This window comes from Ursus americanus, chromosome 34 (assembly GCF_024610735.1).
Source record: "Ursus americanus isolate L20-20 chromosome 34, mUrsAme1.1.p, whole genome shotgun sequence".
Taxonomy (NCBI): Eukaryota; Metazoa; Chordata; class Mammalia; order Carnivora; family Ursidae; genus Ursus; species Ursus americanus.
In genome coordinates this window covers 28,973,706-28,999,298 of record NC_142160.1, presented here as the reverse complement: position 1 = coordinate 28,999,298, position 25,593 = coordinate 28,973,706, and the positions used below count along the sequence as shown (strand labels likewise).

The 25,593-nt window shown below is 37.2% G+C and overlaps 1 protein-coding gene across 2 annotated transcripts; it reads right to left on the bottom strand.

The window, feature by feature from the left end:
- Window positions 1-2,701: 2,701 nt before the first annotated feature.
- Window positions 2,702-22,153, bottom strand: ZNF658 (zinc finger protein 658). Of its 2 annotated transcripts, XM_045780869.2 has the most exons (6): window positions 22,014-22,153; window positions 20,383-20,576; window positions 19,756-19,814; window positions 14,184-14,310; window positions 13,795-13,890; window positions 2,702-6,554 (listed from the first exon to the last, which is right to left on the bottom strand). In XM_045780869.2, exons 3-6 carry the CDS (start codon window positions 19,768-19,770, stop codon window positions 3,643-3,645), a joined length of 3,150 nt encoding a protein of 1,049 aa, XP_045636825.2. In that variant the 5' UTR covers window positions 19,771-19,814; window positions 20,383-20,576; window positions 22,014-22,153; the 3' UTR covers window positions 2,702-3,642. The 2 variants fall into 2 exon arrangements, with proteins under 2 accessions (XP_045636825.2, XP_045636826.2); XM_045780870.2 differs by lacking the exon at window positions 20,383-20,576 and having other exon boundaries at window positions 22,014-22,147.
- Window positions 22,154-25,593: the final 3,440 nt, after the last annotated feature.

Genomic DNA, 25,593 nt, shown 5'->3' with positions numbered 1-25,593 from the left:
GAACTTCTCAAACTCAATACACAAGAAACAAATAAACAAATCAAAAAATCAGCAGAAGATATGAACAGACACTTTTCCAATGAAGACATACAAATGGCTAACAGACACATGAAAAAATGTTCAACATCATTAGCCATCAGGGAAATTCAAATCAAAACCACACTGAGATATCACCTTACACCAGTTAGAATGGCAAAAATAGACAAGGCAAGAAACAACAATTGGAGAGGATGTGGAGAAAGGGGATCCCTCCTACATTGTTGGTGGGAGTCCAAACTGGTACAGCCACTCTGGAAAACAGTGTGGAGGTCCCTTAAAAAGTTAAAAATTGAGCTACCCTATGACCCAGCCATTGCACTACCGAGTGTTTACCCCAAAGATACAGACGTAGTGAAGAGAAGGGCCATATGCACCCCAATGTTCATAACAGCATTGTCCACAATAGCTAAATCGTGGAAGGAACCGAGATGCCCTTCAACAGATGACTGGATTAAGAAGTTGTGGTCCATATATACAATGGAATATTACTCAGCTATCAGAAAGAAGGAGTTCTCAACATTTGCTGCAACATGGATGGCACTGGAGGAGATAATGCTAAGTGAAATAAGTCAAGCAGAGAAAGACAATTATCATAGGTGGAACATAAGAACTAGGAAGATCGGTAGGGGAAGAAAGGGATAAAGAAAGGGGGGGTAATCAGAAGGGGAAATGAAGCATGAGAGACTATGGACTATGAGAAACAAACTGAGGGCCTCAGAGGGGAGGGGGTGGGGGAATGGGATAGACTGGTGATGGGTAGTAAGGAGGGCACGTATTGCATGGTACACTGGGTGTTATACGCAACTAATGAATCATTGAACTTTACATCGGAAACTGGGGATGTAGTGTATGGTGACTAACATAATATAATAAAAAATCATTAAAAAATAATAAAAAAATAAAAATATTAGGGAAAGGGGTGACTGGGTGGCTCAGTTGGTTAAGCATCCAACTCTTGATTTTGGCTCAGGTCATGATCTCGCAGCTGTGGGACTGAGCCCCATGTCAGGATCTGCACTGTGTGTGGAGCCTGCCTCAAATTCTCTCTCCCTCTCCCTACCACTCACTCTCTCTTAAATAAATGTTTTTTAAAAAAAAAAGAAAGAAAAACCAGTGCAATCTGAAAAATGATGTTTATTTAATAATGTATCAGTGTCATTACTTAGTTAAGGCAAATATAGCAGAGTAAGATGTTAGTAAGAGAAACTGAGTGAGGAGCATATAGTATCAGTAATTTTTATTTAAATTTTAAACTATTCTAAACTGAAGTTAATTTTTTTAAAAGATTATTTATTTATGTGACAGAGAGACAGCCAGCGAGAGAGGGAACACAGCAGGGGGAGTAGGAGAGGAAGAAGCAGGCTCCCAGCGGAGGAGCCCGATGTGGGACTCGATCCCGGAATGCCGGGATCACGCCCTTAGCCGAAGGCAGACGCTTAACGACTGCGCTACCCAGGCGCCCCTGAAATTAATTTTTTAACAGTACTCCAGGTTTGATAATTTCCTTTTCATATATAGTTTTCCAAAAAATCAGGCATGCAGTAAGAGATTTTTTTCCCCCTACCATTTACCTTTGAACATTGTGCACTAAGCTGAAGTTGCATCAAGGTGTCAGAGACTGAGGAGATGCAAATACTTTATCTGCTGGAACCTCCTTGCCACAAGGAGTGCTGATTCAGTGCCTGGTGTATGATACAGCCTTCATTCAACAGGGTGAGCTCTTAGTACAGGCTCTTTTCCTTGGCAGTGATGCTGCTGAGTGGTAACAACCCAGTGTCAAAGAAGTACCTATTCTCCAATTAATGCTAAAGGTATGCCATTATTTCCCCTGACAGTATCAGCAGGGGATTGGGAATAGAAAACTTATTCAGGGAATCAACTGACTTATTGTCCTCATGCTCAATCTACCAGATCACACATGCAGACAGCAACATGTCCGAAGTTGAGAGAAATTTTATATTTCAGGTTTTGAACAATGAGGACTGCATTTATTCTTCTTTGTGCTGACCAAATCATGTAGCCTCAAATGACAACAGACTAAGCAATATTTTGACTAAAACTATGCAACACTAAATTATTCCCTCAAAAGTTAGTCTGCTTTTTAAAACTAATGTGGTACTTATGACATGAAAGTAGCCTTTTTCAATTCCAAAACCTGCTGTCCAAGCAGAAGAAAAATAACAATGGTTTGCAATGCTGCATAAGGTGCATAATGTGAGCACGCATTATGAGGTTGGAAAAAGATCCTACACAAGATGTGTAGGCTATATGCACACAAGAGGAGTGAGGATATGATGTCCTTTATAATTACACAGTACAAAATAAACCACTAGTGGGATATAACGAAGGCCAAAAAACATGTAAGAATCATCCAGCCCACCTACCCACACAAAAATTCATACACACAAGGAAATAGGAAATCTTATGGATCTCCAATATCCTAGAAAAACAGGGCTACACTACCAGGCAGACACAGCAGGCAGGCCAAAATTTCATAGCATCAACAGCATCAAGCTGAGGGAAGCCAACAGAACGTAAACCGTAACTCAAAAAAGGAAAGTGGACAGGTTCCATAGCAGGTGTGGCTGCTGCCTTCTACTAGAACTCATCAGCAGTAATGAATACTGTTACATAAACTGAAATAGGTGTACGACACAGCTCAGAGACTAGCCACAAACATTTATTCGTCTTGTCCACAGAATTCAAATTATTCCTCCATCTTTAAAACTTCACATTCCATGTTGAGTTCGTGTATAGAATATTTTATTATATATTTTCTATAAAACTTGATGTTACATATAAATCACAAATTTAGGTACATCAGTTCTAGGTGAAGATTTTATCTTCAATTCTGAAACATACATTTCGTCAGGAAAAAAATTATCTGAAGCAAATTTGCAACATTTGTTAAAAAATAACATTTATCAAAATATAAGATTTGGGTCGAATCTTAATTATCTGATGTTTAATATGTAGTAAAGGCTTTTATGTTTTTCCCTGAGATTTCTCTAATTTTTAACAAAAGCTTCCAGTCAGGATATTGACAGTTTTCTTCCTCAGGTCAAATCTCTGATGTACGATGACAGGCTGAATTTCATAGGTCTTCTGAAATAATATTCATAGGGTTTTGTCCCATTGTAAGAGAGTTAGCTAAGCTATGTGCATTTAACCAACAGAACAAAATCTTGAAGAGCTCAACAGTGTACAGTTTTTTTTTGTTTTTTTGTTTGTTGTTGTTGTTTTTTTTCCTAAGCCAACTTGTGAAGCTCTTTAGTGGAGAACTGTTCCACCCAGTTATTCAGATTTTGGCTTCTTTCACCTTGTGTTCTACCATGTTTAACACACATGCCTAGTCTGCCCTGGAAATATCTCTATTCCAACATAACATAGGACAGCAAGAATGTAAGGTGACTTTTGAAGGGTAGACTTAGCTTAAATGTAATAGTGTCATAGTCCATGACCAGTATCACTCAAATGAAAGACAGACTGGGAAATTAGGCAAACTATGTGCCTAGTGGAAAAGGAAATGTTTAAGGGAAACAATCTGCCAGTCTGTGACACGAGCTTTTTTACCGTGTGTTATCAATTAAGGTATGAGTCCCTTCAGGACTTCCCAAATTCACATGTAAGGGTTTCCTCTCTGGTGTGCATTCTGGTGTGATGTACTCTAAGAGCTGCCTTACTAATAAAAGTTTTCCTGCATTCATTACATTCATAGGGTTTCTCTCCTGTGTGAATTCTCTGGTGTACTCTGAGAGTTGAATTTTGTGCAAAAGCTTTCCCACATTCATTACACTCATAGGGTTTCTCCCCTGTGTGAATTCTCTGGTGTGCACTAAGGTGTGACTTCTGGGAGAAAGTCTTCCCACATTCATTACATTCATAGGATTTTACACCTGTGTGAGTTCTCTGATGTACTCTGAGGGTTGAATTATGGGCAAAAGGTTTCCCGCATATATTACATTCATAGGGTTTCTCCCCTGTATGAATTCTCTGATGTGCAATAACATATGACTTCTGGGAGAAAGTTTTCCCACATTCATCACATGCGTAGGGTTTCTCGCCTGTTTGAGTCCTCAGATGTGCCCGGAGGTGTGAGGTCTTGGAGAAAGTTTTCCCACATTCATTACACTCATAGGGCTTCTCCCCTGTGTGAATTCTCTGATGTGCCCTCAGGGCTGAATTATCAGCAAAAGTTTTCCCACATTCCTTGCATTCATAAGGTTTCTCCCCTGTGTGGATTCTCTGATGTGCACAGAGGTGTGTTCTTTGGGAGAAAGTTTTCCCACATTCATTACACTCATAGGGTTTCTCTCCTGTGTGAATTCTTTGATGGACTATGAGGGCTGCCTTATAGACAAAAGTTTTCCCACATTCATTACATTTATAAGGTTTTTCACCTTTGTGAATTCTTTCATGTCCACTGAGGTACGATTTCTGAGAGAAGGTTTTCCCACACTCACTACATTCATAAGGTTTCTCCCCTGTGTGAATTCTCTGATGTGTGCTGAGATGTGTCTTCTGTGAAAAAGTTTTCCTACATTCATTACATTCATAGAGTTTCTCCCCTGTATGAATTTTTTTATGTGCTCTGAGAGCTGAATTATGGGCAAATGTTTTCATACACTCATTACATTCATATGGTTTCTCCCCTGTGTGAATTCTCTGATGTACTCTGAGAGCTGAATTATGGGCAAAAGTTTTGTCACAGTCACTACACTCATAAGGTTTCTCCCCTGTGTGAATTCGCTGATGTGCTCTAAGGGCTGAATTATGGGCAAAAGATCTCCCACAGTCATTACATTCATAGGGTTTCTCACCTGTATGAATTCTCTGATGTGCTCTGAGAACAGATATGTGGGCAAAGGACCTCCCACATTCATTACACTCATAGGGTTTCTCCCCTGTGTGAATTCTCTGATGTGCTCTGAGGGTTGAATTATCAGCAAAAGTTTTCCCACATCTGTTACATTCATAGGGTTTCTCCCCAGTATGGATTCTCTGATGTGCACTAAGGTGTGTCTTGTGGGAGAAAGTTTTCCCACATTCAATACACTTGTAGGGTTTTTCTCCTGTGTGAATTCTCTGATGTGCTCTGAGATGTGATGTCTTAGAGAAAGTTTTCCCACATTGAATACATTTGTAGGATTTCTCCCCTGTGTGAATTCTCTGATGTTCTTTGAGATGTACCATCTTGGAGAATGTTTTCCCACGTATATTACTTTGATAGAGTTTCATCCCTGTGTGTGTTCTTTGGTGTACTATGAGAGCAGACTTCTTGTAAGATTTCCCACATCCACTGTTATGATAATCCTTTATGTGAACTGTCAGATTTTCATGGATGTTTGACTTTTGACAGAGAGTTTTCCCACATTTATTACATTCATAGAGACTGACCCTCATATCAGTTCCAGGATAATGAATAGGATGTGAACTTGAACAAAAAGATTCCCTGCAGTCCTCACATTCCTCAGGTTTCTCCCCTGAATGGGTCCTTTGATGATGAATTAGTTTTGCTTTCTGATGAAAGGATTTCCTGCATTCATTACATTCAAATGACTTCTCTCCAGTTTCACTTTGCTGATGTACACTGAGGGCTGAGTTTTGATGGAAGGACCGCCCAAATTTATCACATTGGTAGAGTTCCTCTTTGTGAGTTCTCTGACATACTATAAGGTCTAATTTCTGGTAGAAGGCATTTATACATCCATTATATGCACAAAATTCATCTCTAATTTGTGTCTTTTTTTGTACTATATGCATTGAGCTCTGGCTCAAGTTTTCATCACATTTATTGCTTGCAAAAGCACCCTGTTCTTTAACAGTTCTCTGAGATTGAGTGAGAGGTAAGATTCTGCTGAAGTTATTCCCACTTTCATTATATTCAGAGTTTGTCATAGCCATGTGAACTTTATTGTATTTCACAGTGGTGGTTTTGTCATAGGATTTCCCACATTCATTAAGATCAAAGCATTTCTCTCTTGTGCCAGTTCTCATGTAGTTAAATAAAGCTGCTTTATCACAATTTTTCCTAAATTCATCATCCTTATAAGATTCCTCTCCTATAACACAGAGAGTTGTATCATGTAAAACTTTCCCAAATTCATTACATTCAAAAGATTGCTCCAGGCTTTGAAGTTTCTGATGATCTTTCTTATTACTGAGAGGTTTCATGTTTTTATTATAACTGTAAGATTTCTCTCCAGTATGAATTTTCTCATGTTTAATATCAAGCTGCAACTTTTTACATACATTCATGTAACCAGCCTTCTTTCTTGAATAGTTTCCATCACAAATAATTAATTCAGAAACAACTGGCAAATTCATTCTACATGAGTCACATTTACAGGGCATTTTTCCAGAAGAATTTGGAGTTATATCCACAGTAAATGGTTTTTCTAAAACTTTCTGCCCTTCTTTACTCAATGTTTTGTTATCAGTGAATATTACTTGCCACAGAGGTTTCTCTTGTTTTTCCTGGTTCCTCTCAATGTGAATACCAACACTGAAATATCCTAAAATGAGAAAAATTGAAAACATCTTTATATCTTATATTTCTTATGGAGAGGAACTTACAGCCATATGTTTGTTATGTATTATATTCTGTTACAGGTCACATTTCCAAAGATCAATAATTCATGTACATACAGAAAAGACAGATATACTTTTTCCTCATCCATGTTGTTTAAAGAAAACAGGTATTATTTCCAGTGCTGGACAAGACTGAGTAGCTAGCTCCTTTCTTCCCAAGTCCTCCCTCTTACAATTAACAAATCCCTGTACAATCAATAAATCAATAACTAAATCAATAGTAAGTAAATAAGACGCTACAAAATGGAATGTGGACTTTGGAACTCAAGAAGTGACATAGCAGAGGATTCCAAGGCTGTTCTTTCTACTTCCCATATATCTTATATGGGGCACTGGGCAATCCAAAGTCAACAATATACATAACAAAAAGAGCTACAAGCCTGTTCCTTCTAACCAAAGGTCTAAAAGAAGGTGGTTTAACAGAACAGAAAATCTTTTTGACAATACCCACCCTGCTCAAGCCAAATGAAAATAGGTTCAACAGGGAATGAAAGTTCCACTGCCACAGGTATGAAGGACTACACACTCTTAGAAAATTTCTTTCCATGAGCCAAAACGAAGACCTCACTAGAAAGATCATGAAGAATCCTAAGAAAGTTCTATCCACGGGACATTTAGGGATCGTAAGAGCCAAACCAAAATTCTTCCTTGGAACCACATTCCTATCTATTCTATGGAATCTGCAATAACAAAAGCAATAAATCTGTTGTTTTAGGGCACTTATGGCAATACAGCAGGTAGGGGAAGGAAAGAAGGGAAAAGAGGCAGGAATACTGCAATATTACAGCTAGAAGGGATGGAAACAGCATTTGGAATAACCATGCTCTCAAAACCCAAGAATGTAGTACATTTAAAAACAGTTTAATTTACATTACTTTCAAATGCACATGAAACATTCATCACAGCACACCACATTCTATATACTGCAAGAAAAAACTTCACAAATATAAAAGAACAGAAATCAAAGTATACTCTCAGGCCATCAAGAAATTATATTAGAAATCAGTAACACAAAGTCACCTGAAGAAACACAAAATATTTGTAAATTAATATATTTCTAATTAACCCATTGGTCAAAGAGAAAATTTCATAGGCAATTAAGATAGTTAGAATTGAATGAGAACAAATGATGTTTAGGACATATAGAAATCTGTGGGATGGAGCTAAAGTAGTGCTCAGAGATAAATTTATAGCTTACATTTTTTTATATTAGAAAAGACTCCAATCAGTTACCCAGTTCCACTTTAAGAAACTTGACAAAGAGAACAAATTAAAAAAAAAAAAAAAACTAATGATGTACTGTATGGTGACTCATATATCCTAACAAAAGAGAGAGAGAGAGAGAGAGAGAACAAAATAAATCTAAAGAAAGCAAAAGGAAGAAAATAATGAAGACTAAAAAAGACAATGAAATTGAACAAGGAAAGCAGAGAAAAATCAATCAAACCAAAGCTTAGTTCACTGAAGATTTTTTTAAAAAATGATTTAAACCAAAAGAGGAAAAAAGAGAAGACACACAGTATTAATATCAGAAAAAAATGCAAGAGAAGACATAATTACTGATACAACAGACACTAAAAAGATAATAAAAGAATATTAAAGGAAACTGTGCCCATAAATTTGACAATTTAAGTGAAATGGATGTTTCATTAAAAAAAAAAAACTACCAAATTCACTCAAGAAGGAAGACATAACATGAATAGATCAGTATCTATTTAAGAAACTGAATATGTGGTCAACAAGTATGTGACCACGAAACAGCTCCAGGATTAAAAGGCAGTAACTAGTGAATTCTGCCAAAAGTTAAAACAACAACAACAACAACAAAAACCCCAAAAGAATACCAATGTTACATAATCTCTTCTAGAAAATACAAGAAACCTACAGACCAATAACCCTCATGACAAATGTAAAAATTCTCAAAAATAAATAAACAAATAATTAAATAAAATTTAAAAACCCCAAAGCAATATAGACAAGAAATGATTTATCAGGATCAAGGGGGATTCATCTCAAGAATACAAACTGTTGAGATATTTAAAAGTCAATGTAATGATCATATTAATTATCTAAAGAATTAAAACCATATAATCAAATAATTTAGGGCAAAGAATATTTCACAAAATTCAAAATCCATCCCTTAACCTATTGTAAAGGAAGTCTACAAAAAGCATATAGCTAACATCATACTTAAAAGACTGAATACGTAAACCCTAAGACTGGAAAAACACGGGTGTCTAGCCTCAGTACTATTCCAGACTGTACTGGAAGCTCCCACCAATGCTGTACAGCAAGGATAGAAATAAAAGATGCGAAATCAACAGAGAGAACCACAAAAAGATCTTTAAAAAAAGCTCCTTAACTAATAAGTGTTTTCAGCAAGGGCAAAATACAAAGCTGATATACAAAAGCCAATCATATACAAACAATTATTGGAATTTTAAATCAAAGAATATAATTTACCATGGTGCTAAAAACAAAACCCAAAATACTTGGTATCTATATTCCAAAAACTACTGATAAAAGGAATCAAAGAAATCATAAATAAAAGGAGATGTGCACTTCTTTATGGATTGGATTTTAAGATGCTAAAACTCTTTAATTTGATCTATTAATTCAATACAATCCCAGTTGAAAAGCTGGCATGCTTTTTGTAAATATCAAAAAGCTCGTTTTAAGTTTATAAAGAAGTTGGTGGACTCACATTAACTGATTTCAAGGTCTAATTAAGAACCTAGAATAGTAACATTAATGTGGTATTGGCATAAGGATAGATGTAGATGAATAAAAAAATACAGATACCACAGAAATACAATCTTAAATGTGGAAAATGTAAGTACAAATATACACACACATAAACTTATGTAGTATGTACAAAATAGACATTTATCCATTTTCTAAGAACAATGGAAAAGCTATTCAGTAGAGAAAGGATAATCTTTTCAATAAATGGTGCTAGAATAACTGGATTCTGCTTTTCAAAAATTTAAACGATACATATCCCATCCTGTCTATGAGAACTAACACCAAATGAATCACAAAATGTAAAATGTGAAATTTAAAAATTTCTAGAAGACATATGAATAAATCTGTCTTACTCTGAGTTTGGATATTTCTAGATAGAACAACAAATACATGATCTTTATGAGAAAATTAATAAACTGTACTTATCAAAATTACCATTCAATTTCAGCCAACCTCCTCTGAAATCCTGCCAACAGAAGAAGCAGAATGAAGCTTCACTATTGCCAAACGTGGAGAGCAGCCCATGTTCCCCACTAAACCTCCACTGACACCTCTGGGAATTGGAGGAGCAGGTTACCACATTAACAGTGGGGAGGGGTGAGATACCAGGGTCCCCACCAGCCTTCTCCTAACACCACCACCCTGTATTTTATCCGGTGCCACTATCTCTAGCTCACCTTCAACGTTCTGTAATCTTTCAGAATATTACATTTATTCTACATATATGTACCATATGTATATCGATACACACAGATATATAGAGATATAGAAGTATGTATAGATACACACACACACATACACTTAGCTGTACTTAATGGAGAATAAAATGGAATGCATTTATTTCATCTTTCCCTTGGTTAATACTTTTATATCTTATTAATTTCTTCCCCAAGCGAAGTCACGAATACACTCTCCTTATTATCCTACAGAATATTTCTAGTTTTGCTTTGAAAAAAATCAGGCCTTTAAGCCACCTGAATCCCATTTTTTGTTTAGATCCATAGAGTTACTGTAGGATTCTTTTCTCCACTGTTCTGTGGTGATAGTGCCATCTACCAAAAACAATTATCTAGGAAGTGTATGTTTTTTTCCTTGAGCTTTCTTTTGTTTCACTTTATTCAACTATCCACTTCCAGTTCCATACTACTTAACTCTCAGAGCTTTACATATGTGATAGAGCAAATCCTACCACAACACTCCTATGAATGAGATTTTGGTATTGCATTAAATATTTATAATTTTGAATTCATTATATAAGTGCTTCTTTTGTCTTTGTTAGGGTTAGCTAAAATTCCATCCATTTTACTGGTTTTTTTTTATTCTAAGAAAGATTCTATAATTTCTCAATCTTCCAGTTTATTAATTTTTATTTTCACTTTTAAATACTGCTTGCGTTAGTATATTTTTGTTATTGCTCTTGCTTATTACTAGACTACCAATTTACCTCTGTTCACTAATTTAGGTATATCATAAAGTTTATAATATGCAATTTTATTTTATAAGTGTCACACAACTTTGGACTTGATATCTTTTTAATACACTGTTTAAAAGAGATAATTTTAAAAAATACGCATGTTGAGTTTTTTGTTTACTCATCTTATTAATTTCTAGATTTATCAAAATATGTTGAGAATATTATTTATGGGATTCTAATTTGTTGGAGTTAATGGCTTTCTTTCTAGATTAACATTATATTTTCACTATCTTATAATTAATCTACGGGAACATGAAAGGCTTGTTCTTTGATCTCAGGATACATGTACAAATATATGGTTCAATTTTTTTTTAAGATTTTATTTATTTGAGAGAGAGAGAGAGAGAGAAAGAGCATGAGAGGTGGGAGGGTCAGAGGGAGAAGGGAGGGGAAAGATGAGGGACTCAATCCTGGTACTCCAGGATCATGACCTGAGCCGAAGGCAGTCACTTAACCAACTGAGCCACCCAGGTGCCCCTGATTCACTCTAACAGAAATATCATTTACATCCCATATAGGCCTACTTATTTAATGTTCATAGTATCTTTAATCAGATGAGGTACATTATTATCTCCTAATTCTGGTGAATTTTAAATTCTTAGAACCCCATTATTTTGTGTTTTATTACAGCTGGTATGATACTGTTTGGTGCAGTCATTCAAATGCTTAAGGGTTTACGTTAACCCGTGCTCTTGAAAAGAGGGTCTTTGGGGCGCCTGGGTGGCTCAGTCATTAAGTGTCTGCCTTCAGCTCAGGGCGTGATCCCAGGGTCCTGGGATCGAGCCCCACATCAGGCTTCTCCGCTGGGAGCCCGCTTCTTCCTCTCACACTCCCCCTGCTTGTGTTCCCTCTCTCGCTAGCTGTCTCTATCTCTGTCGAATAAATAAATAAAATCTTGAAAAAAAAGAAAAGAAAAGAGGGTCTTCTTTTACATTAATGCATTTATTTACTTATGTATTTATAAAAATTTTATTTATTTATTTGAGAGAGAGAGAGAGCATGAGTGAGGTGTGGGGCAGGGGGAGAAGCAGGCTTCCCACTGATCAGTGAGCCTGGCATAGGGCTCAATCCCAGGACCCTGAAATGATGACCTGGGCTGAAGGCAGATGCTTAGCCGACAAGCCACCCAGGAGCCCTTAAGTTACTGCATTTATTGCCTAAATTAAAGCCTGAATAACATGAAACTCTAAATTATTTCATTTTTGACTTAATAACTTTACTATTCATTTTTTTTAAAGATTTTTATTTATTTATTCGACAGAGATAGAGACAGCCAGCGAGAGAGGGAACACAAGCAGGGGGAGTGGGAGAGGAAGATGCAGGCTCATAGCGGAGGAGCCTGATGTGGGGCTCGATCCCATAACGCCAGGATCACGCCCTGAGCCGAAGGCAGATGCTTAACTGCTGTGCCACCCAGGCGCTCCCCTTTCAAATATACTTATTTCGGGGTATCTTTTTTAGTTAACCAATACGATCAAATAATTTATATCTAGTGACTAGGAAACATGCTTAATCTAAAAATTATGTTCTCTGATTGAAAAGACACACAACACAAAAACAGACACACAACAAAAACTTTCAGTAAACACACTTAGGATGATTTTACTCTTTTGCTCTAAGAATTATATTGAAACTAAAAATTTTGAAGTTCCTGAATTCATCAGTTTACACAAAAATACCAATAAGCACATGAAAAAAATGCTTGACATCACTAGTGACCAGGCAAATTGTTATGGACTGAATTATCTCTCTCCCCAAATCCATATGTTGAAGCCCTGACCCTCAATTTAACTATGTTTGGTGGTAAGGCCTTTGGGGAAATTAAGGCTAAATGAGTTCATAAGGGTGGGGCTCGAATTCTTATAGGCCTGGTGTCCTTGAAAGAACAGGAAGAGACATCACAGCTGTCTCTCCATGAAAGCACAGAGGAAAGGCCATATGAGGGCACAGTCAGAAGGCAGTCATTTGCAAGCCAGGAAGAAGCCTCACCAGAAATTAATCATGTTGGCACCCTGATGTTGGACTTTTAGCTTCCAGAACTATGAGAAATAAATTTCTGTTGTTTAGGCCACCCAGACTATGGTATTTATTATGCCAGGCCAAATGACTAGTACAGAAATGCACATCAAAACTTCAATGATATACCACTTCACATCTACTAGGATGGCTAGAATAAAAAAGTCAGATAATAAGAAGTGTTGGTGAAGATGTGGAAAAATTAGAATCCTCATATGCTGTCATTAGGAAAGAAAAACAGACAGGCACTGTGGAAAATAGTCTGGAAATTCTTGAACAGTTACCACACAACCCAGCAATTTGAATCAAGTGTAACTCAGTAAGAGAAATAAAAGCATTAGGTCCAGGGGAAAAAAAAAATCCATGCAAAAAACTGGTAAATGAATGTTTCTATCAGCATTATTCAATAGCCAAAAGGTAGAATCCTAAATGTCAATTGACTGAAGAACGGACAAACAAATGTGGCAAATACATACAATGAGACGTTATTTTGCCATACAACGGATGAATGAAGTACTGATACATATGAACCTTGCAATCCTAGGTGAAATAAACCAATCATAAAAGACCACATAATGTGTGACTGCATTTACATGAAATATCTGCAAGAGGCAGAAAGACAGAAAGTAGATTAGTGATTGCTGGGGCTGTAGGGGACAGGAGGATAGGGAGGTAATAACTAAAGGGTTATGAAATTTCCTTTTGAGGTGATGAAAATTGACTGTAGTGATATTTACACATATCTCTGAATATATGAAAAGCCACTGAATTATACCCTTTAAATGGGTGGATTGTGCGATATGTAAATAGTATCTCAATAGAGCTGTTTAAAAGGGTAAACCAATCCAACCAACCAAACAAAACTTTCAAAGGTATTCCCCTAAAAGTTTAACTACCCCAAGTGTCTCCTTCTGTCAGTGGTCACCCACCTGGGTACATCTGGTTTAGGAATTCTTCCTCTAAGGACCAGGGTTCTTCTCCTTGCTCCAACTTGAAGATCATCACAGGTTTGGTGGTGCAGTACCCTGTAAACATGACAATTGAAGGTATATATATACCAGATCCATGGGCTTGTTGGTTTCCAAAGGTGGAGAAAGATTCAGCAACAAAAGCAGCAAAATAAGCGTGCTCATTTGAAGTATCCCACGGGAAAGGAATAACGTAAACGTGTGTCTATTTCCTAAAGGCTTCAGGTACCTTAGACCTCTTACTCAAAAGCCAGTACAACATTAATCTCTACAAGGAGTCCATGTGTTTTGATAACTTTTAAAAAAAGGAAATTTAATTTAGATGAAGTCACATGATAAGGTCTGCTCACCCACTGAGATGAGGTGGCTATAGTTCTCTAGCATCACATCTCTGTATAGGGTCCTTTGTGCAGGGCTCATGTACTGCCATTCATCCTGGGTAAATTCGACAATCACATCTTCAAATGACATGGATCCCTGTAACAACACATTGTTTTCAAAGATTCAGAATTATGGGACAAAGAAAATATCTTTGAGAATTACTACTTTTCCTGTTTACTCTTAAGCTCCAAAAGACATGGTTATCAAAGACACCTATTTCTTTTTTTTTAATAATAATTTTTTATTATGTTAGTCATCATATAGTACATCCTTAGTTTTTGACCATGATTCATTCTTTGCGTATAACACTCAGTGCACCATGCAATATGTGCCCTCCTTAATACCCATCACCGGCCTATCCCAATCTCCCACCCCCTCCCCTCTGAAGCCCTCAGTTCGTTTCCCAGAGTCCAGAGTCTCTAGTGGTTCATTCCCCCTTCTGTTTACCCCCCTTCATTCTTCCCTTCCTTCTCCTACTGATCTTCCTGCTATTTCCTATGTTCCATAAATGAGTGAAACCATATAATTCTCTTTCTCTGCTTGACTTATTTCACTTAGCATAATCTCCTCCAGTGCCGTCTATGTTGCTGCAAATGTTGAGAAATCGTTCTTTTTGATGGCTGAGTAATATTCCATTGTATATATGGACCACATCTTCTTAATCCAGTCATCTGTTGAAGGGCATCTGGGCTCCTTCCATGATTTAGCTATTGTGGACAATGCTGCTATGAACATTGGGGTGCATATGGCCCTTCTCTTCACTACGTCTGTATCTTTGGGGTAAATACCCAGCAGTGCAATTGCTGGATCATAGGGTAGCTCAATTTTTAACTTTTGAAGGGACCTCCACACTGTTTTCCAGAGTGGCTGTACCAGCTTGCATTCCCACCAACAGTGTAAGAGGGATCCCCTTTCTCCACATCCTCTCCAACATTTGTTGTTTCCTGCCTTGTCTATTTTTGCCATTCTAATTGGCATAAGGTGGTATCTCAATGTGGTTTTGATTTGAATTTCCCTGATGGCTAATGATTTTGAACAATTTTTTCAGTGTCTGTTAGCCACTTGTATAAAGACACCTATTTCTGACCTAATTTTGTCTTTAACTGTGGAGTTGCTCAGTTATAAAGGCTTTTAACTTACTATAATTCATTTATATCTGTTTATGAGTTATAGATTTTTTTAAGACAAAAAAAAAATCAATGTAAAGAGATTTCCTACAACTCTTCCTCTTCATCCCAAGGTACTGTGGGTATTCTAGAGAATTCTAAGATGTTCATTCCCTCCTTAGACATTATCACTGTAAATAACAGGAGACAAAGAAGATAACATGCAAGGTGTGCAGATATTTTACATGATCAAATTTAGGTATAAACACATATATAAAGATATATAAATCTAGAGCTCATGAAGAGCAAAGAGCAACTTACCAAGGATTTGGAATCACAGAAACCAATATAAGTGAATTTACTTATTTATACTGAAGTAACAGCAATGAATATAAGGAATATGAGGATAGGGATATGATCACAATGTGGCAGCAGCAACCAATTTATAACTACTTTCTTGTACAACCACCCAGTCTAATTAAATGAGCAGCTTCTGGAATGCTGGTGCCAAACACTGACATTTAGGAAACAAAAGGGAAAAAAACGTGTTAGAAGTTTTAGCAAGACACATCTGTTCAAGTTGCTCCTGAAGGGTCTGTGAACATAAAGCTGGGACTATCCCTTAAACTGATATACACATGGTTTTAGAATACAGAAGGGAGTCTAAGGATGAAGACAGCACTTAGGAGTTACTAGCAATGAAGATGGTACTAAAATTTTAAGAGGCAATCAGACAGCAATTTGAGCTATATGCTACACATCCTATACGGGACTGAGGAAAGAAAAATACCAAATAACATTTAGGGAAGGATGAGTATTAAAAAGGCTGGCAGAAAAAGTATAATGTGAAAAGGGAAAATTTCCACAACAAAAGACTTCAAAGGGGCTGGGAGGCAGGGGAACTTGGGAGTTGCTGTTCAACAGGTATAAAGTTTCAGTTATGCAAAATCATCAAGTTCCAGAGATGTGCCGTACCACATCATCCCTGTAGTTAACAATACAGTGTTATACACACAAAAATGTGCTGATGGCAGGTCTCCTGTTAAGTGTTCTTATCACAATTAAAAGTAGAAAAGCAAGGGAAGAAAACTAAGATAATAGGACAGAAACAAGTTTCTTTTTTCCCCTCAGTGTTACGTATCCAATTATTTATTCATTCATGTCTTCAGCAGTACTGAGTACCTCCTGCATGTGAAACTCAGTAGTAGTAGCTGGTAACTAAAACAAATAAATAAAAGAACAGGAACACCTCTCATGAAATTTAATCTAAAAAAGAAAAGATAATTATATTCTCCAAAGCTAAAAAAATTAGTGAGAAAAGTGGCACTGCTGTCATTTTTGCAAATCTCTTTAATATCTGACTTAATAAGGTCACTTGGATTAAAAAAAAAAGCTAACAAGTGACATAAATAAAAACGGTTAAGGATCCAAAAAATTTTCTCCTTCATAAAAACTATGAAATAACTGGCAAAACTTGGGGCACCTGGGTGGCTACGCGTCCAACTCTTGATTTTGGCTCAGGTCATAATCTTGGGGTCATGGGATCAAGCCCCACATCAGGCTCCATGCTCAGCACTGAGTCTGCATGAGATTCTCTCTCTCTCTCCCTCTGCCCCTTCCCCCCACTCACACGCTCTCTTGCTTTCTCAATAAATAAATAAAATCTTTTTAAAAAAACTAGCAAAAAATATAAAAACTAACAAAGTAAAACATTTATAAAAAACAAAAACAAAACAGCTGAATCATAGTAAGAATGGTGACATTGTGACCTTTTAACTTACCCTGTTCCCACCCCTCTCTTTCCAAATCTGCAGTAGTTTGACAACCAATGGTCTGCAACCAGCAGCCTGGCAACCACACCAGCAGAACTGGGTTGAAGATCCATCGAAGCCTCATTCACAGATAACAGTCATTATTTGGCCCATTTGGTGGTTTCCTGAAAGACCCCACTTATAAGGACGCCTTTATTTGAGCTAACTCAGAGCTCAGTGTGCAAAGCCTTATCCTCACTCATCATTTGTCAAAAACTAAAGGCATCTGTTTAACTTAATGGCTACCTGAGGTGGTAGCTAACAGCTGAGGCAAACAAGGGCTTAATCAAGATGCTTGAAAGGAGAAGCTGGACAATGAGATGTCCATAAATGTTTCTGAAAAGCTCTGATATATTCCTGAGAATCAAGGAGGCTGCAAACTTGCAAAGGGCTGTGCATATGCCTAAGGCTGTGAGCATACTCAGGAAAAGTATGAGAAGGCCCTGAGCGGTCACCTCTAGGTGACCTTGAGGTTTGGCATTAGAAGGAAGTCCAAGCTAATGCAGAGTTATAAACCATCTGTCTGACTTGAAGAATTCCCTGACATGCACAGAGCCCCTTAGCAAAGACTGGGAGACTTACTGGTTCTAGGCATTTAAAGAAACTTCTGTAGACACTTCAGCTGCCTCAGATGAAAGAAACACAGGCTCTACAGAATTTTTTATAAAGTCACTGAACAAATAAATTTCAACAATGACCCCAATGGAGGGGAGAAATTCTGATCTCTAGACTAGGCACATTCTTCTATTTAAGATATCCTATTTTCAACAAAAGAGTTCAGTAAACAAGGAAAGAAACAAGAAAGTAAGGCCCATATGCAGAAAAGGTATAATCAATAGAAACTGCTCTTAAGGAAGCAGACATTGAACCTACTAGACAATAACCTTAAATCAGCCATATTAAATAAGGTCAAATACCTAGAAAAAACACAATGTCCAAGGACTAAAGGAAAATAAAAGAAAAATATTTCACTAAATCAAGAATATCAATAAAGAGGTAGAAATTTTAACAACAAATAGAAATTATATAGAAACTCAAGAGTTGAAAACTATAATAACTAAATCAAAATTTCACCAGAGGGATTCTATAGCAGATTTGAGCAGGTGAAAGAAAGAATGAACAGACTGGACAATATGCCCATTGAAATTACATAGTGTGAGAAAAACAAAAAGAAAAATAATGACAAAAAATGGAATATAGTATAGCATCAAGCAATAAAGACAGACAATATTGAAAGCAACAAGAAAGAAGTGATTCATCATGTACAACAGTATTAAAAGCAGATTACTAATCAGAAACCATGGAGGACAGAAGGCAGTGAAATAAGTAAGTGCTGAAAGAAAAAAGTTGTCAACCAAGAATTGTATATCCAGCAAAAATAGAAAAATTAAAACCTTCTCAGATAAACAAATACAAAATCTGTCACAGGCAGAACTGCCCTACAAGAAATAATACAGGCAGTGGTTCAGCACTGCCTTTACAGACAGAAAATAGGTTAGTAGTGGCTTGGGGGAAATGAGCAAACGAGAGGGGATAAAATGTAGAGTTGCTTTTTAGATGATGGAACTGCTCTAAAATTGACAGGTGATATTTGCACAAGTCTGTGAGTATATTATAACATTACTGAATTCTACACTTTAAATGGGTGAATCACATGGTATGCAAACTGCATCTCAATAAAGCTTAAAAAAAAAAATAAAGAGAATGAAACCATTCTAAGATTAATAGAGCAGATTAAAGGGCCAAGGTCAGAAAGTGGGAATGAACCACATGAAAGGACAAAGGAAAGAAGATGACTCTAAAAGACATCAGCATTGTAAGGATGGGGCCAGTGAAGGGTGTCATGGACACTAACAAACAGACTTTCCAGGACAGAGTGAGAAGTAGAGGCAAATGCTACAGAAAAGTCAGGCAAGGAAAGAATTACACAGACCCAGTGGATTTGATTATAATCAAGTCTCTGGTCACTGGATATGACAGGCAAGTGGGGAGAGAAACCAAAGCATCATGTAGAGGTTTGAAGTGTAGATAGAAAGTGTTGAAACATTTGAAAGAGAACACAATTTTAAACTGCTAAGCAACCTGAATATCATGGTTACTCAAAATATTTATGGAGAGTAATTTTAAGGATATTCAGCTGATTCAACAGAAAAAATGTCTAATTCAACCCCTGTGTTTGAGTTTCTGGAAAACAGAACTGACCAAGTAACATTTAGTGCTACATCTTCTACTTTTATTGAAGAACAAGTAGAGACAATGTTCTATATTATTTTACAGTTATTACTGAAAAGTTAACTAAATCACGTACTCAAAAAATAAAGATCTTTTTTATCTTCAAATGTTTTGACGTTCTATGAGGTATCAGTTTGCTTAATCCTCTCACCAAACGTCAACCTCTAAAGCAGTACGGTTTGTCTGACATTCTGACAAGTCTACCAAAACTCAGAAATAAATTTGGAGCTCCAATTTCATATCAACATCCCACCTTTGCTCTGCTACTCATCTGTATTTCCATCTCTGAATGCATCTGATCCATTTCTATTTCTACTTTTTCATATTAATAGACTCTTAAGCCCTTATAAAATCCACTATAAAACAAAGAGATTATTAAAAATAGAACTTACCTGCACTATGTTCATTTTCTGCTGCTCCTTGAAAAATGTAAAGAAATGAAAAGGTTCAGCTGGGAAAGAGGAAGAGAAATAGGATCATGAGAAACCTGTTCTGCCTTACAACTATTTTCATTTACGTAAAAATCTCGTAACATCAGCTGGAAAAAAGGTTTCCCTATAGAGGAATATCCTTTTGACATTCTTGAGAGGGAACAAGAAGGACCACACAGAGGTAGTCCGTGAACAAGTGAATGTGCGGTATGATTATATAGGCTCAATCTTGGATTTTCACTGCTGTGAAACTCAGAAGTCGTTGAATTAACAATTTATATCCCCTTCTGACTAAGTACGAACGACAACAAAAAACATAAAATAAAACAAGAGGATATTCGTTAAACAAATTCAGGTATACAAAGGTAAAACCTTCTACCTTCATTTAAACTAATGCTGTTTAAAAAACCCTACTTAGATGGGATTGTTAATCAAACTTGTGTTGTCTTTACACCTTGAGTTAGAGCTTCCCCAGAAAACTTCAAAATAAAGATGGGATGCTTTATGCAAGAAATATTTTTCCTAACTTTTTGTTCTGACTTGGTTGCAAATTCTAAAACAGATTTCTAAGATGCCTATAGTACTTACCTGTGTAAGTAAACAGCACTGTGCTTAAGTTCTTAATTCTGCCCTGGGTGTCTTTACAAAAAATCTTTCATTTCAGGCCCAATATTTAGAGCTTCCAAAAGTGTCTAATATAGAAAACTTTTCTTCTGTCCTTTTGTCATTTAACTCTAGATGCCACATGTGGTTATGGACATGGTATGAGGGCAGCTCAGAATCTGGAAAGAATGAGGGGAGAATGAAGGAAACTGGGTGTTGTTTAGGATTTCATCAGTTCTGGCAGGTTACACCTTCCCTAGGCATCATGTCCTTACCAGCCATGCAGTGAAGTGCCTTTTCCTGTACAGCCTGACAGTCACCCATCCCTCTCAACCTCAGGCTACCACCTTCTGCAAGCTGGTCCAGTGTCCACTGTCACACAGTCTGTGATGGTTTCTGCGTGTGATCACCAAGTCTGACTCATGCCATACAGGGATCAAGAACTGCTTCTGGTGGAGCAAGTCAGGACCTGTGCCTTTCTTGAAACTTCTGCCTCTGCTCTGAAGCTCCAGTGAGGAATCTGTCAGAAGAGCTGTTCTTCTAAATGACAGTTGTTCCTAGGGCTCTCTTTTTCCAGTCTGAAGTTACTTTACTACAGAGGGGCTGGAATCTGGGCCTGAGAAACAAATTCACTGTATCTGAAACCTGCACTTAACACTCTAAACCTGACTTTGAAATTCACTACAAGTACTCTCCAGTACTGTAGCCATTCGCTGCGTTCAACTACTACACCCGAAGTGTGGTTAATAATAACTTGGATAAACTAAGTTAAACACATCGGTAGAACTAATTTCATCTCTTTCTTTCTATTGTTGATACTGAAAAAATTTAAATTATATTTAGTTTCCATTATCTTTCTATTGGCTAGCACTGCATTAGATTATCAGACTATGCCTTTGAGGATGGAGATAGCTTAGACGGTGCAGGAAAGTTCAAGAGTCTCTTGACCAGGGGCTCTAAAAAGAACCCACAAATCCCAGGATTTCATCACATTGTGAGATTCTATCCATATTCGCTTCACAATCACATCTCTGGAAATCTGGGGACAGGCTACTCTGCTAAGAGCTCCAAAGGTTGTAACTCTTTGTTTGGGGCAGAAAGGATGCTGGGAAGAGCAAGAGGTAGGGAATAAAATCTGCTTGTATTTACATCCAACCTCTCCCACCTACCAGCTTTGTGCCCTGGTGTGTACCATTGAGCCTCCAGTAAAGTCCTTTCACTTTTTAAAATGGCATATTTATAAGGCAATTGTGAGGCTTAAATGAAATACCAAAGGAAACAAAGTGTCTTGTGATAGCAACTTACACACTGATTATCACAAGTACTTGACAAAAAGCTTTGCAGATGACACCTTATTTCTCAGAGTAATTCCACAAGCTATTGTTAGTAGCCTCGTGTTCATGGAAAACATTATAAAGGTGGATTCCCTTCCCACTGCCTGCAGTTTCCGCACTCGGCGCCCGCAAGGGGTACCTTCTCCAGACAGGGGACGCAGCCCCACCTGCGCCACGGAAGCAGGCGGGAGCAGACGCCGCAAGCACACGGGTTGGGGGAAGGGAAGACCCGCCGGGAAATTCCCAGGACTTCTCACTCGCGCACGCCGCATACAAACCTACCGGAACTGGCAGGACCCCAGGCCTCCCGGAGCCGTGTCCCCAGTACTCCCAGTCCCAGTGTAAAGCCTCTGCTCCCCCAGACACCCAAAGAAGCCGAATTGCCGTCCTTTTTCAACGAGTGAAGGCGGGCGGAAAGGAGCAGGGCCGCATGTGCACTTGCGCAGAAAGAGCCCCAGGACCCGTTCCCAGAGTGCTGCGCGGTAGGCCCATAGGGTTTAAGACTACATTTCCCATGAAACTTTGAGACCGCAGGAAGTAATTTTAGAAGTGTTTCCTCCTCAATTAGTGAGTTGGAACGTGACAATTGGATCTGACCTTTGGAGACTTTTCCTGAATCCCCAGATATTGTGGATTAGACTTTAACTTTATGACATGACAGCGTATTGCAAAGCATGGTTCTCGATTGAATCCTAGTTGGAAAAAAATAACAGCTGCAAAAGACTACAATTGGAGAAACCAATATGGACTAGATACTAGAAATACAAAAAAAATTACTTTCTATTAGTCTAATTCATTAACCAAAGTAACCATTACTTTGTTACTTTGTAACCATTACTTTGGTTAGTGTGATTAATTTTTGGAGGATGGAGGAAATTGTTCTTGTTTTTAAAGATACATACAGAAATAACATGTGGAGTTTGAGGGGCAGGATAGATGACCAATAGGGGAAGGGGAAAAAAAAGAAGGGAGAGAGGGCAGACCATAGGAGACTCTTGAGTGTGGAGAGCCCATTGGGAGTTGCTGAGGGGAGGGAGAGGTGGGCGGGAAATGGCCTGGATGGCTGATGGGTGTTGGGGAGGGCGCTTGATGGGATGAGCACTGGGTATTGTGGGGGGGGGGGGTTCTACTCCTCAAGGCAGTATTGCACTATATGTTGACTAACTGGAATTTAAATACAAACTTAAAACATTAAAAAAAGAAATATTCAATTATTAAATCATGTATTTATAATTTACTTTCTAAAATTCAGCAAAACAATTAGAAAAAGAAAACATAGCTAAGTTAGGAATTGTTAAAACTGTGTAATATGTATATGATGTTCATTTTACTAGTACTTTGAATGTTTGAGTTTATTTTTAATACATAGTTAAAATGGGAGCAGTGGGATGGTGGTGGTGGTGGGAAGAGGATTAAGGAGAGTTTACTGCCCCTCCAGAAGTATACCTTTTAAAATCAAGTTTCCTGGGTACACACAAGTGTCCTTGTGAATACTGCTTGAGCGATAAAACAAATACTAGAAAATGGAGCAAGCATTAACATAAGACTCATATCTTGGCAGGGTTTATCTGGGGAGTAGGGTAGGCTAGTTGCTCAAAATTACACAAGTAATACATGAAAATACATACAACTCAAAATAAGAAAATTATTATTATCAATTTTGCAGTTCCACCAGTACATTTTCTTTGAAAACTAATGCATGCATACCTCAGATGTTTTTAACTAATTTGAGAACTAAGGACATGAAAAGAAATTTTCAGTAGACTTTTTTAGAGTATTTTTAAGTTTATAAAATAATTGAGCAGAAAGTAGAGTTCCCATATATCCCCTCTCACCACTCCACACACAGTATCCCCTATTATTAACATCTTACATTAGTGTAGTACATTTTCTACAATTAATGAATGATACAGTATTACTACCTAAAGTCCAAAGGGACATCGGTAGTCACTTTTTGTGTTGTACAGTTCTATGGATTTTGCCAAATGAATAATGTCATCCACTGTAATACCCACTATTACATTATCATAGCAGTCTCATAGCCCTAAAACATAAAGGAGGGTTTTGCTGCCCTAAGAATCTGTGCTGTGTCTACTCAACCTCTCCCCTCTGGATTTCCCCTCCTGTACTCTTGGCATCCATTTATCTTTTCATTGTCTCAATAGTTTTGCCTTTTCCAGAATGTCATAGAGGTAAAATCCTATAGTAAGTAGTCTTTTTAGACTGGCTTCTTTCAGTTAGAATATGCGTTTAAATTTTCTTCCTGTCTTTGTGGCTTAATACCTCATTTCTTTTTTTATTGCTGAATAAAATTCCATTATATTGATGTACACAGTTTATTTATACACTCTTCTGTTGAAAAGCATCTTGGTTGCTTTCAAGTGTTTACAATCACAAAATAAAACCGTGTGTGTGTGTGTGTGTGTGTGTGTAGTCTTTTGTATGAACAAAAGATTTGAAATCAATTGAGTAAATAGCAAGGAGAGCAATTGCTGGAAACTGTGTTTAAATTTATTTTTTTTAAAGATTTTATTTATTTATTTGACAGAGAGAGACAGCCAGCGAGAGAGGGAACACAAGCAGGGGGAGTGCGAGAGGAAGAAGCAGGCTCCCAGCGGAGGAGCCTGATGTGGGGCTCGATCCCAGAACGCCGGGATCACACCCTGAGCCGAAGGCAGACGCTCAACCGCTGTGCCACCCAGGTGCCCCTGTGTTTAAATTTATAAGAAACTGCCAAACTGTCCTCCAGAAGTGAATGTATCATTTTGCATTCTTACCAGAATGACTGAGTGTTTCCCTTGCTCCATATCCTCACCAGCATTAGGTGTAGTCAGGGCATTGGATTTTGGCCATTCTCATATGTGTGTAGTGGTATCTCATAATTTGCAATTCTATAATAACATGTGATGCTGGACTTCTTTTCATATGCTTATTTGCCATAAGTATATCTTATTTTGTGAGGTATCTATTCAACTCTTTTGTCCATTTTTTATTGGGTTGTTCATTTTCATATTGTTGAGTTTTAAGAGTTCTTGTTTATTTTAGATAAAATTCCTTTGCCAGATATGACCTTTGTAAATATTGTCTCTCAGTCTGTGGCTTGTCTTTTCATTCTCTTGACATACTTTCACATAGCAGAGTTTTTAATTTTAATAATGTCACACTGACCAATTTGTTCATTCATGGATTGTGCTTTGATGTTAACTAAAAATTCATCACCAAACTCAAAGTCACCTAGATTTTCTTTCATATTATAGTATAGAAGTTTTATATAAAGTTTTGCATTTTGTTTTTAGAATTATGATCCATTTTGAGTTGTTTGTGAGATGTGTAAGGTCTGTGTGTGCATATGCACACATACATGTATAATGTGTTTTGCATGTGGATGTCCAAATGTTCTTTTGCCATTGTTGGAAAGACATGCGTTTCTTCATTGAATTGTCTTTGCTTCACAGTCAAGAATCAGTTGACAATATTTGTGTGAGTCTATTTCTGGGCTGTGTATGCTGTTCCATTAATTTTTTGGTTGATTCTTTCTCCAACACCACACTGATTTGATCACCATAGGATTGTAGCAATTTTTGGCATTAGCTAGTGTCAGTCTTCTGACTTAGTTCTTCAATATTGGATTGACTATTCTGGACATTTTGCATTTCCATATAAATTTTAGAATAAATTTGATGGTATCTACAAAATAACTTTCTGTGATTTTGACTGAGATTGAGTAAATCTATTGATCAAATTAGCTGGAAATGACATCTTAACAATATTGAGAATTATATTCATTAACATGAAATATCTCCATCTATTTAGTTCTTTGATTTATTTCATCTGAATATTGTAGTTTTCCTCATATAGATTT

Excerpts from the sequence above, each read along its gene's own strand:
- ZNF658 (XM_045780869.2), bottom strand. Across the intron at positions 13,891-14,183 it reads TAGCCACCTCATCTCAGTGG|GGTACTGCACCACCAAACCT; the intron begins GTGAGCAGACCT and ends TCATGTTTACAG. Across the intron at positions 6,555-13,794 it reads CCTAAACCAGATGTACCCAG|GATATTTCAGTGTTGGTATT; the intron begins GTGGGTGACCAC and ends TTCTCATTTTAG.